The 14,104-nt window shown below is 40.5% G+C and overlaps 1 protein-coding gene across 2 annotated transcripts in view; it reads left to right on the top strand.

Moving 5' to 3' along the window:
- The window catches only part of GALNT7 (polypeptide N-acetylgalactosaminyltransferase 7), a 258,190-nt gene that overhangs the window by 198,921 nt on the left and 45,165 nt on the right, over positions 1-14,104 (top strand). For both annotated transcript variants that reach the window (XM_075347204.1, XM_075347203.1), the window contains exon 7: positions 1,829-1,946. In XM_075347204.1, coding sequence (XP_075203319.1) covers positions 1,829-1,946 — 118 coding nt within the window. The remainder of the gene's footprint in view (positions 1-1,828; positions 1,947-14,104) is intronic.

The raw sequence follows: 14,104 nt of genomic DNA, 5'->3' as shown, positions 1-14,104 counted from the left end.
TGTACATTCTTTAACGGTTTTACTGCCAGGATAAATTTCACATTTTTTCACAAACCCAAATGAAACCTGCATTTTAAAGTGTGGAGGGATCTACAAACATCCATTCTGAAAGTAGACACATAGCAGCACACTGAATAACCCAATTTCTGACACCTTCATGCAACTTTGTGGATACTGTAAGCAATTAAAGACCTGGTCCTTATGTCTGTGTGTACCCCTGGAACTAAACAGACCAAAAATCTCAATGATCCAAATAATACTGTAGTAAATATTTTTGCATCCTAAATCTAGCAAATGGAATAATGCGACTGCTGTGATTGGACAGCTTAGACTTTGGGCTTTAGTATGCTCTAGCGCTTCTGTTTTCATTGTGGAAAGTAACACATGTTATATAGATATCTTTGGTGGTGAAATGAATTAATGGCCTATCCATTTTCTATTGGTATCATGTCAGTAACTGCTCTGCATGCTTTTCCACTAGTAAATACCCACCCTGATGAAGGCTCTACTACACCCGGTATGAAGCACAGGAGCAGCACCATTAGGAAGCCCCTTAAACTTGATGGACATTTTTAGACTTTAGCTGAAAAGTAAATAAATGTATGTTTTTTAGATTTTTCGTCAAAAAGCAGACATTAGCTCTGCCCGAGACAGCTAATTAGGGAAGGTGTGGTCTGACGGACAGAATAGCTGGGAAGAATTGGGTGGGTACATGGGAGAACCAGAGGAGTGTGGACTGGCTGTGCCAACACAATGTACATTTAATAGGAAAGGTGTGGTTTGCGAATATAATGCTTAGGTTTTATGATTTGTGGACAACACTTTCCTTGTACTTAGCCCTATATATTACATAGTTACATAGTTACTTAGGTTGAAAAAAGACCTAGGTCCATCTAGTTCAACCTTCCTCCACCAGTTCTACTTTAGTCACTAAGTCATTTATAACCAACAATGTTTTGTGTACTGAGGAAATCCTCCAGCCCTTTTTTTACATTCTGTCCTATAACCGCATAAATAATACCAATAGTATAATCATCACTGCCCAGACGCAGCATTGCGGTATAACTAAAGCCTTGGTGTTTTATCCAAGGTGCACACTTATACTTACTTTTTTTTATATCGCCCCCTCTTTTTTTTCTGATTGTTTTGAGAACATTAGTTGACTACATTTTGTTACTACAAGGTGATATCACAAAAAAAAAAAAATTCTAGAGATGTGAAGACTGTATATTCACAGTACGGCTCGGGAGCGTTTCTTAATGACAGATGTACCCCACTAACAGGCTGTCAGTGGTCTGGTTTATTAGGAAGATGGATGGCGAAAACTGTCATTGTTTCTAGAAAAAAGTACACTTCTAATGGTACAGGGCAGACTGGAGATGGCATTATCAGACATAGTACTTTTTGTTCTTTTTATGTATTCTCAAGGGGTTTTTAGCAACCTTTAACTCACCACATAGTTTCATGTCATCTCAAAGATGTTACGAGACACAGAAAAAGGTTCTTATTCATAGACAAACATAGTACATTCAATGCAGTGATTTTTATTAAAAAATAAAACTCAGGATTTAATCGAAATATATGTAACAGTGCCAATATAGGTTCCGGATCATTCCATTAGAATAGCCCCCATTGCTTCAGCCTTCCTCTCTGTGTAATGGCTTGCAGCGCTTGTCTCTCCATAGCGCTCTTTACTTCATTCTTATTGATTTTTCTCCACTCTCTTGCTTTAATTATATTGTCTTGATATTAATTGGCTTCATAATTTAATCATTTTCACATTATTATAACCCAGGTCAAAAGCTTATTCAATACATTTCTCATTTAGGTCTCCAGCCATGGCCGGAGGATTGTTTGCCATCGAAAGAGATTTCTTCTTCGAGTTGGGTCTTTATGACCCAGGTCTGCAGATCTGGGGAGGAGAGAACTTTGAAATTTCTTACAAGGTATCATAGACAAAAGAAGTTTATTTTATGGAAATGTTGTACGAATCCTACTGTTTAATGGTACTGACTGTGTACAGTATATCCCACTGAAGTGTCAGCCATAAACCTGGCTAAACATATTCTAGGTATTTGTTGGCTGAACAATAATAATAATAATAATATTTATTCACTTATATAGCACTATTAATTCCACAGCACTTTACATACATTGGCAACACTGTCCCCATTGGGGCTCACAATCGACGTTCCCTATCTGTATGTCTTTGGAGTCTGGGAGTAAACCCACGCAAACACGGGGAGTACATACAAACTCCTTGCAGATGTTGTCCTTGATCGGATTTCAACCCAGGACCCAAGCACTGCAAGGCTGCAGTGCTAACCACTGAGCCACCATGCCAATCTTTTTTTAATAGTGGTTTATCTACCAACCAGTTGAAATGATCGGCTGTTCAGATTCCAGTGGTTTGATCATTCTCTTGCCTGAAATTATCGATCAGGATAATTAATGGGTTCCCAATTTACAGTAGCAGGTCATTCCATGTCAAGTGAACCAATGATTCAATTCTTTTGAAATGTTATTATTTGGTAATAGTGTGTCAGTGAATTCAAAATGTGAAGAAAAAAAATTCTAGATTTTTTTTTTTTTTTTTTTTTTTTAATGATTATCAAAGTTCGAAAAAAGTGCGAATTTCGGTGTTGCCTGCCTTTACATTTCTCCTCCTAACTCAGGCTAGAAAGAAGATAGAGAAACAAAATAAACACCATTCTACTCAGAACTATACAGGCTTTCACCAGATATGTCACAAGAGTATCATTGTTAATATTTTACCCATGCGAACGCAAACGCAAAATTTTAAAAAGAATTTCCAAAAAAAAACCCCGTTAAATTTCAAAAAAATGCACATGTGCCTGCTATGTTCATGGCCACATCTGTACCAAAATTCAAGTTGGGATCCCAATGGGATCATATTTAAAAATATGGAAGTAAGACAGAGCTTCAGAGCTTTCATGTGGACGCCATGCCTGGACATGGTCACTTTTGAACAAACTGTTCTCTACACAGGCATCAAGGGAGTTGTGTGCTACAATATTGGTGTGTTTAAAGTTTGAGTAAATTTATATTAATAGTTTAATGCTTTTCTTATTAAGGGCTAATACACACACAGCACTATTTCAATGGGGTAAGCACATGCAGTGTTTTTTGAAACACTCAGAGTGAGTAAAGGCCCAGTCACACACAACGACTTACCAGCGATCCCAACAACGATTCCACCTGATAAGGATCGCTGGTAAGTCGCTGGAAGGTCGCTGGTGAGATGTCACACAGTCAGACCTTACCAACGACGCAGTAACGATACAGATCGCAGTAGCGACCAGTATAACAATCTCGGCTGTCACTGGAACCCTGTCACACAGTGTCAAACACAGCGATGCGTCCTGCCCAGTAGGACATCACCTTTGAAGAATATGGTCCGGACTATTCGGCAACGACTAGCGATCTCACAGCAGGGGCCTGATCGCTGGTAGGTGTCACACATAACGAGATCGCTAACGGGATCGCTACTGCGTCACAGAAACCGTGACTCAGCAACGATCTCGTTAGCGATCTCGTTGTGTGTGACGGGGCCTTTAATCACTACTTGCACAACTGTTAAATGCTACGTTTATTGCAGTGATCTATCACTATTTATATGAAAAAAGCTGCCATTGTTTTCACTAGCGATTTAAAAAAAAAAAAAAGTAATGCAGATATAGTGAAAATTGGGTAGAAAAATGCTGCCAAAACCGCAGCATTTATCCGCAGACAGAAAATGCTGTTTGTGTGCGCTAGCCCTAATACTCACTTTATAGTAACACAATTATATCTCAAGTGTATTGTAAATCTTTATTTTTATTACCCATCTTCCTTACTTAATATTATCTGTATTTTTCTCACACAGCAATGGCTGCTACTTTTCAAGGAACAGCATTTTATAATATATGCTGTTATAATCCTTTTAAAAAAACTGAACACAACAAGAAAAAACTCTTAGGCTATGTGCGCACGTTGCGTCGGAGTACCTGCAGTTTATTCTGCACGTTTTCCTTCCCTTGGTTTTTGACCAAATGGCTTTTGACCATTTTTTAGCGCTAAAAACGCATCCTTTTTTTTTGCGTTTTTAGTGCGTTTTTAGCGCTTTTTACATGCGTTTTTCTTCTAAAAAACGCATATGCGTTTGTCATGTCATTGAACTCAAAAATAAAGTTAAATGATTCAAAGACAAAAATGTCTGCCTTTCCTGTCTAGTTTATGTTAATTTGTTATGATGTCATTTCCTGAAGCAATGATAACTCTAAAATCATCAAGTTTTAACATGAAAACACTTCATATGTAGCAAAATTAAAGTATACAAACACAGATTTTGGTGCCAAAAATTAATTTATTTCTTTACAAAGCTTTATTAACGTCATAAAGCCATTTTTAAGCACATTACAACATATGTGCAACATATCATTTATATGTATGAAGAATACATAATTTTTAATGAACAGCACACATAAACATAAGATGAGAACATTATGAAATTAAGGATCAGAAAATAATTGGCTGCTGAAATATCCATGAGGTTGTTGTTGTGAATGCAAATTTACATTTAACGGGGGTTGTATATTCATTTGGCTAGATTGGGGTTTTTGAGTTTGTATGGCTTGTTGCAAATATTGTTGGTGCACATTTTGATTATAGGTATTTTGATTTAGAGAATAAGGTTTTGGTATGTAGATTGGGTTTGGGGCAATAGTTGCAGTATTCTTTTGGGCTGGTGGGTTTTTGACTTCGTCAAAAATTTGTTCTATTTTAGAAATGATTGAGCCTGATGAAGGGAAACTACCCTCTTCCTCATAGCAAGTCAGCATCCCACATATGGCTGTCATGCATGTATTTTTTTTCTTCACATCTTTAATTTTTCTAATTCTACCTGCAATACTAATGCCAAAATGATCAATGTCATCTTCTTGGGCACTAGTATTCAATAATTTTAATGTTTCGTTACAAATAACTTCCTCCTCTAATTGTATATTTTTGGTGTTTTTTTCTTTTTGTTTTTTGGCTTGATATACTTTGTGGGACCTGAGGTAATTGTTGTAGGTCTAGGTGGGGATTTCTCTGGGACACTACCTATTTCTATCTCCCCTTCATGTTCAGATGAAATTTGTTCTATAGTGCCTGATGGCCCTTCCTGGTGTGGTTGATGAAGGCTCTCTTGCCCTTCTTCATCATCAACAGGTGTGTCTGCTGCTACATTTCCTGAAGTTATGTTGAAGGGAAAGAAAACATAAAAAACAATTAAATACAATGTAATTTATAGTGATGATAACATTATTTTAATAAAACAATGTTAACATACTGTTACATGAATACTTACTCTCTAGTTTTCCGACTTGTGCATAAAAATGACAGGTCATCATAATAGATGAAATTTGTTTTTTTAGGTGAACTGCCACTTTTCATGCCCTCATTCCTTAGCTTGTGAAATCTGTCTTTAACCGAACGCCACCTTTTCCGCACATCAAGCTCTATTTTAATTGTGCAAGGAAGAAAAAAAAACAAAAACAAAAAATTAATTATAAAAAGAAGAGTAAAATAAAAAATAAATTTATTTAAAAAACAAATATACCAATTTTATGTTGTAAGGCTGCATCAGCCTCATGCCATTGTGGGAACAGTCCTGCACAGATTGTTCCCCAACAGTCCATCCTCTTGTTTTTTTGCATATATTCAGGGCATGAGGGATCCCAAAGGCATGGCATGGATTCAACCTGTTACATATTTTAAAAAAATTGTAATGAAGTGGTTAATAAATTTATAAGATTTTAAAGCGTGACATTATCATTATAACAATTTTTAAGCACAATAATGAAAAAACAATCATGTACTTACCATAGCAATTAATTTTGCCACATCGATCTTCATTCGCTGGAACCAAGCCATTTTAAATTTCAGTAGATCAAAGTATTTATATTATGATAAATCACAATAGTAGCAGGCACTGAAACATACTCAGCTCTGTATTTATAGTAAAAAGGAAGTGATGTAGGTAATGACGTTTGTGCCTGGGTTCTTTCCCTACTGCACCTGCGTTTTTGATCATGAAAACGCTGGTAAAAAGCATGTAAAACGCACATTAAACGCAGAATATTCACTTCAACATGCGTTTTGCCATTTCTCATTGACTCCAATGTTAAGGAAACGCTGCAGAAATGGCAAAAACAACTGACATGCTGCTTCTTTTTCAGCATGGTTTTTGACCACAAATATGCAAATTAAACGCTGCTGAACAAAAAGCAAAGTGCAGACAGGATTTCTGCTTTTCCCATAGACTTTGCTGGAAATCAAAAACGCATGCGTTTTTGCGCAAAAACGCTGCAGCCAAAAACGCTGCAGAAACGCGGAAAAAAACGCAACGTGCGAACATAGCCTTAGGCCTGTGCAAGATTGTATGTTTCATATAAATCCATCAACCAATGCAGGCATGAAAATTTGTGGCAGTTGTACAAAGCAACTTGCAAAAGAGAAAAATACTTTGCAGGCAGAAAATTTCGAAGAACCTGATACTTCCAACACAGAGGATTTTATAAATCCTGATTTAACAATAGAGTATTTGAATAAAGCACTATCTAACATTGAAGAATTGCCCATTGCAAAAAAAAAAACACACAAACATTATCCAGGATATTGCCAACAAAAATTAGAAAAAGTCACAAAAAAAAAATCCTTAATCTGGTAGGTGACACAGTAGAAGGTGAAGGAAACAATGACACAGATTCAGAGGTGATTCTGCAGCTTAAGGTACCGTCACACATAACGAGATCGCTGCTGAGTCACGGTTTCTGTGACGCAGTAGCGATCCCGTTAGCGATCTCGTTATGTGTGACATCTACCAGCGATCAGGCCCCTGCTGTGAGATCGCTAGTCGTTGCAGAATGATCCAGGACGTTTTCTTGAAAGGTGATGTCCTACTGGGCAGGACACATCACTGTGTTTGACACTGTGTGAAAGGGTCACAGTGACTGCTGAGATCGTTATACAGGTCGCTACTGCGACCTGTATCCTTCCTGTATCGTTGGTAAGGTCTGACTGTGTGACATCTCACCAGCGACCTCCCAGCGACTTACCAGCGATCCCTATCAGGTCGCATCGTTTTCGGGATCGCTGGTAAGTCGTTGTGTGTGACTGGGCCTTTAAAGCTAAATTAAATCCATTTAAATCCACCCATAGCAGAAGTGAACAGTTCATGATACTGACTACACTACCGAAGAGTTAGATCCCAAGTTGGTCCCAAGATGAATCCCTGCACAAATATAACCAAAAACACAAGTAAAAAAAGTCTGTAAAAAATTAACTGATGAAGAAAAAAATTCAAAACTTTTAATTTGTAATTAACTAAAGTTGTACTTCATAAAAAAAATCTAAAGACGTTGGGTAAAAAAAATATTCATATTTGGATCACTTGACATGGAATGACCCTAGCTTGTTAGCTGATCCCTCCAAAAAGTTCACTCTGGGCTGTCTTTTATCTAATTGCCATATCCGGGCCTCTGGCTGTTCCTGTCCAGCCTTCGGACCAAGGCAGCTAAAGGGCTAAAAAGAGTAGCCCATGGGCTGCAGCTTGCAGTTGTCCTCCCTCACCCTGTGTCCTGATTTTACCGCAATCTGCAGTGCACATGGCAAACACTGAAGGAAGGTGAGTGTTTGTTTTATTTTTTTGGGGGGTTATTTGTTTGTTTTTTTTAATATATGTGCATGTGTGGCCTCATACTGTATATAGGTGACACTGATTTCATACTGTATCTAGGGGGGCTGTGTGTGGGCTCATACTGTATCTAGGGTCTGTGTGTGGGCTCATGCTGTATATAGGGGGCTGTGTGGGATTATAGTGTATACAGTGAAGAACTTTGTGTGCGCACATACTGTGTCTAGGGGCCCGGTTTTCATATTGTATATAGGTGAGCTGTGTGTGGATCTGTGGGCCCATCTTACTTTGTAGGGGGGCTATCATGCTATGCTGGGTAGCTGTAGGTGCATCATACTGTATGTGGGAGGCCTGTGGGGACATCCTACTGTGTGTGGGAGGCTTGTACAAACACCATATTGTGGATGTAATGGCCGCGGGCCCTTCATGCTGTGTGCGGGAGCAATCCTACTATGTTGGCAATCTGAGGGAGGCTCATGTTATGTTTTAGAGGCCTGCTTGGACATCCATACTGTGTGGGAGGCCTGTGGAGACGCCATACTGTGTATGGAAGGGCTATAGGGACACTATTCCATATGGGGGAGGGCTGTGAGGATGCCATACTCTGTAGGAGAGGGCTATGGAGACACCATGCTGTGTGGGGCGCTGTTGGGACAAGGGCTGAATAACAGAACTAGAATGATTTACTATTAACTTTCTAAAAAGCAGTAAAGTATATGGTTTTGATTAGCTGAAAGTATTAAGAATGCATGTCACATATAAGCCCTATCATTACATGTATTATTAGTAGCAGCAAGTCAGCGTAGTTAATTCTGCAATCATTTTGGCCTATTGGTTTTGCCCCACTCAACAGTTAAGGTCTCTGATGTGGGCACTTGGGAAAATGGTTTCCCCACCCCTGATCTAAAGTGTTGGTGTCTAAACACTGAGCTACCAAGAAAAATAGAAAGCCACAGCATCCCCCTGTACAAACATATCGCAGACTATCCGTTTATTGTTCACAGATAATAATACAATTTTGTGGCTATATATTTCTCAAGTAAAACTGACGAATGAATGTTGAACTTGTTCGTAGCTTCAATATTAGAAGACTGAACTGTCATGTAAACTAGAGCAGTGAAGTACTGATCCGTAATCCAGTGCAAATGTATTCTTATGGGACTTGGTACTCTGTGTGACACATGCTCCATCACATTCTTTATGGATGCTGATTTTCCCAATAGAAATAAAACAAAAGATGAAAAATCCAGTTTGTGTGCAGAACTCAGTGAGGAAGAAACAAACCTCTGTATGGATATTGCAGGAATACTGTTCTTCATCATTAAACCGATAAAGAACTCCTAAAAAGGCCATATGTGTACGGCACATAGCCATCCAAATTACTAGATAAAAGAAGAATATGTTCTAGAGATTGGAAGATGTTTACACATATGTATAGTATGTACATTATATATACAAAATTATAATTCATTGCTGTTTGTAGCGGTAGCTACAATCTCTGGTTCATATTTCTTCACCTGCTTTGCCTGACCTCGGAAGCTGCAATAGTTTTGTTGCTTGGGCTGAGTGCTAAGGGCTGGTCCAGTGTGACCACTTATCTTGTCACACATTGATTGACCAAAGCGGCATCATATTGGCCGTAACTGACAGAAAACAAGTCTCTTCTACACTTACTGTAAACGGTGGGGGTCACGCCAGTGTTAGGGTCGTGCGATGTCACTTTAGCGTGAGTCGGAATGCTTGTGTGCTTGGGTTGATAGTTTTTCCTGCAGGAATTATACTTGTTGCTGGCTCTTTCGCAGGTTGCTCAGATTGTAAAAGTAATTGTTTTGCCATTTGTTCTCATAAAACATAGAGCTAACAGGAGTTAAAGAATTCTAAGTTGTAATTCATTAACAATAGTATCCTTCCTGTATGCAAATTCTATCAAGCTGCTCCATTGTCTGTATCCCCACAGCTCACAAGGGGCAGACAACAGAATTGTATAGCAGGCTGAAAATGCAGCCGAAAAGCAATCATTTACACCCTGCATTGTAAGATTGTTTGTGTAGACCCAGAAATGGATTTGTGCCCTGCAGAATACCATCTAGTTCATCTGCAATTTCCAATAAGTCATTACTGTGGCCTGTAATTATCTGAAATTTCTCTAGAATATGTTTTAAAACTATTGTAAAGTGAGTGTGCACCCTAATGTTGATTAGTTGTCCATATACCTTTTATTGCATTGAAGCTTTTTATTGCTGATACAACAGCTCCATGTCACCTGTAGAGATAGGTTCACTTTAAGCTATCAGTTGCAATATGCACCCATACCACGAGCAGTTCTGGGTGCATACTGCTAATCCCTGCCTAAAGCGGGCTTTACACGCTACTATATCGTTAATGAATTATCGTTGGGGTCACGTTGTTTGTGACGCACATCCGGCGTCATTAACGATATCGCAGTGTGTAAAACTTAAAAGCGATCTGAAACTATCGCAAAAGAGGGCAAAATCTTTTGCCGCGGAGAGGTCGTCCTGAAATAAAAAATCGTTTTCTGCTTTTTAGCGATGTTGTTTGTTGTTCCTGCGGCAGCACACATCGCTGTGTGTGACACTGCAGGAGCGACAAACATCTCCTTACCTGCCTCCACCGGCAATACGGAAGGAAGGAGGTGGACGGCATGTTTACATACCGCTCATCTCCGCCCCTCCGCTTCTATTGGACACCTGCCGTGTGACGCCGCACGACCCACCCACTTAGAAAGGAGGCGGTTCGCCGGCCAGAGCGACGTCGCAGAGCAGGTATGTGCGTGTGACGCTGCCGTAGCAATAATGTCAATAATGTTCGCTACAGCAGCGATCACCACATATCGGCCGTACGACGGGGGCGGGTGTTATCGCGCTCGACATCACTAGCAATTGCTAGTGATGTCGCAGCATGTAAAGCCCGCTTAACTGTCTGCATCTAGTAGCATATATAGGGCAGCACGGTGGCTCAGTGGTTAGCACTGCAGTCTTGCAGCTCTGGGGTCCTCGGTTCAAATCCCACCAAGGACACCATCTGCAAGGAGTTTGTATGTTCTCCCCGTGTTTGCGTGGGTTTCCTCCGGGTACTCCGGTTTCCTCTGTCAATTCAAAAATATACTGATAGGGACCTTAGATTGTGAGCCCCAATGGGGACCGTATTGCTGATGTATGTAAAGCGTTGTGGAATTAATAGCGCTATATAAATGAATAAATATTATATTATTATTATTATTATATATAAAGAGATCTTTGGAAAAAGTCTTTCTAAAGACTCTTTATAATATGCTAATGAGGACAGCAACTAGTTGCAAGACTGTTGGTTCCCTTGGCTAGTTGACCCCCTTAGCATGTTAGCATGCCCACAAGGGCGTGATTACATGCTAAGTGGGCCAACTAGCCAAGAGAACTAACACCCTTGCAACTAGAGTCGCTGGCCTCATTAGCATATTATAAAGAATCTTTAGAAATACTTTTTCCAAAGATCTCTTTATATATGCTACTAGGTGCAGACAGTTAGGCAGGGATTAGCAGTATGCACCCAGAACTGCTCGTGGTTCTGGATGCATATTGCACCTCACTGGGTCCCTTTAATACTAGAAGTCCCAGGAATTTCGAGCTCCATAGGGTTTCAATGGTAGAAATGTTAAATGACCCCTCTCTGGTCCTTCTAGTGTTAAAGGAAACCTCTCAGGTCAAAAAAGCATTATAACCTACAAGCTGGAGCATGTGTGAGCTAGTAACCCCTTCCTACCCATCCCTGTGTTGTAATATTGTGTAATATGAAAGTAATAAAATACATTTTATTACTTACATACGCTTTATGTAAATGAGCAGGGTCTCCAGCCCAATGGGCATTGCATCACCCCATGGGCGTTTGCATGCTTTCCATGGTATCACGCCCCTGTGGGCGTGATACCATGGATTTACATGAGCGATGGTAACGTCTGCTGCTTCAGAATCCCACGCGTGCCCGCTTACCATTCCCGCAGCCTTCTCATCCTGGTTGCTTATCGGCTTCAGACGCAGTGCACATGCTCAGAAGACTCCTGCGGTTCCTGTCATGCGCAGTGCGCGTCTGAACCCGGAAAGTAAACACCAGGATGAAAAGGCGGCGAGAATGGTAAGAGCACACGAGCGGGATTCTGAAGGAGCAGACGTGACGTCGCTCATGTAAATCCATGGTATCACGCCCACAGGGGCATGATACCATGGAAAGCATGCAAACGCCCACGAGGCGATGCAATGCCCATGGGGCTAGAGACCCTGTTCATTTACATAAGGAATATGTAAGTAATAATACGTATTTTATTACTTTTATAATACACAATATTACAACACAGGGATGGGTAGGAAGGAGTTACTAGCTCACACATGCTCCTGCTTGTAGGTTATAATGCTTTTTTGACCTGACCTGACCGGTTCCCTTTAACACTAGAAGTCCCAGAAATTTCGAGCTCCCCCTGAAGTCACGAAAGAGGGTCAAATGACATATACAATAAACTGACTAGAACTAACTACAAACTAAATGGCTAAACTCAATGGAAAACAACAACCTCCTGTGGTGCGACAGTAATGGCCTTAATTACAGAACAAAAGACGGTGATTATAGGATGTCAGCTAAAATCCTTAAGGTCATTCGACCCGTCTCTGGGTTCCAAAGGTAGAAATGTTAAATGACCCCTCTCTGGGACTTCTAGTGTTTAAATGAAATCTCTGGCTGCACAGAACTCACTAGAGGGAGCTGAGGAGCCATCTGTCCAACATATGAAAAGGTGTGTAGTAATGTCTGAAGGTTCCTATGATGGAGGCTGCAGGCAGATTAATTGATTTTAAACTTCATATCAGCTGTAATTTGGAGTTCCAACTATAAATCTATATTAGTTATTAATGGTTTCAAATTTTCAGAGCACTAAACACAATGATAAAACTGTATTCCTGGTACAGAAATCTGCTGTGGATTCTACTTCCAATTCTGCAGCATTTCTGCTTGGTTGGAGTAACCTAGGGGCAGGTACAATCATATCAGATCATTTTGGTGCTGTTCAGCAAAGTAATCTACAACAAAATTCACATTATAACATCTAGGTTTTGATACAGATTTCACCCCAGGTTTAAAAGTTTACAATGTGTGTCAGTTTCCACCCAGAAATTTCCTCTGTATATGGATAACGTTTCTCATTCAGCAGATGTATTGTACTGTAATATTGTGCAATTCTGCTATGTGTGAATTTGCAATGAAGGTTTGTTAACCTCCAGGCTGAAACATGATACTGGGAAAAATAATGTTCTCTAAAAAAATGGCTATTACCGCATGTAGACAAAAGGGCACAAATAAACAACCGCTGTAAAAGTAAATGCAACAATCTTAAGCGGGCTTTACACGCTACGATATCGTTAATGTTTTATCATCGGGGGTCGCGTCGTTAGTGACACACATCCGGCGTCATTAACGGGGCGTCATTAACGGTATCTCAGCATGTAACACTTACCAGCGACCTTAAACGTCCTCCAAAGTAGTGAAAATCGTTCACCATGGAGAGATCGTCCTAAAACCAAAAATTGTTAATGGTTGTTTAGACATATTGTTCCTCATTCCTGCGGCAGCACACATCGCTGTGTGTGACACCGCAGCAGCGAGGAACCTCGCCTTACCTGCGTCCTGCCCGCATTGAGGAAGGAAGGAGGTGGGTGGGATGTTCGTCCCGCTCATCTCCGCCCCTCCACTTTGATTGGCCGGCCGATTGGTGACGTCGCCGTGACGCCGAACGCACCTCCCCCTTGAAGGAGGGATTGTTAGGCAGTCACAGCGACGACGACGACCAGGTAAGTGCGTGTGACGCTGCGTAAGCGATAATGTTCGCTGCGGCAGCGATCACACGATATCGCATGCATGACGGGGGAGGGTGCTTTTGCGTAAGATATCGCTAGCAATTGCTAGAAATATCGTAGCATGTAAAGCCCACTTTAGGCTTCACTTGATTCAAAACACACACATTATGAAACTGGTATAGTAGACTAAAATATAAAATGCCTCCCGACTGTTTCCCTATGTCTCCTGTTTTGGCCTGTGGCATGTGGATAGAGTTGGTGGGCAGATGCTGGTAAGTGACGTCACCAGTTGTGCTATCTACTGTGTTCACATCAATTGTGCTATTATTATATATTACGTGTGTCAGTCCAGACTAGGCCACTTCCCCAATGTGGTGGACTTGAGGGATAGCTGTAGTCCAAGCGTTACTATTTCTCATGTTGCCATGCAGTAGAATAACATTAAGCTTGTGGGCTCCAATTCAAGAAATCTCCAAGCGTCTAAACAATCATGGGTGTTTAATAGAATTGCTGTTCTCATATGTGCTAAAGGGACCATTTGCCCACCCTCCTTCTGGCTCCATTGCCTGTGTACTCCTGCGTCCCCTGC

This window comes from Anomaloglossus baeobatrachus, chromosome 1, assembly GCF_048569485.1.
Source record: "Anomaloglossus baeobatrachus isolate aAnoBae1 chromosome 1, aAnoBae1.hap1, whole genome shotgun sequence".
NCBI lineage: Eukaryota > Metazoa > Chordata > Amphibia > Anura > Aromobatidae > Anomaloglossus > Anomaloglossus baeobatrachus.
This window is presented reverse-complemented; position numbering and strand designations above follow the sequence as displayed.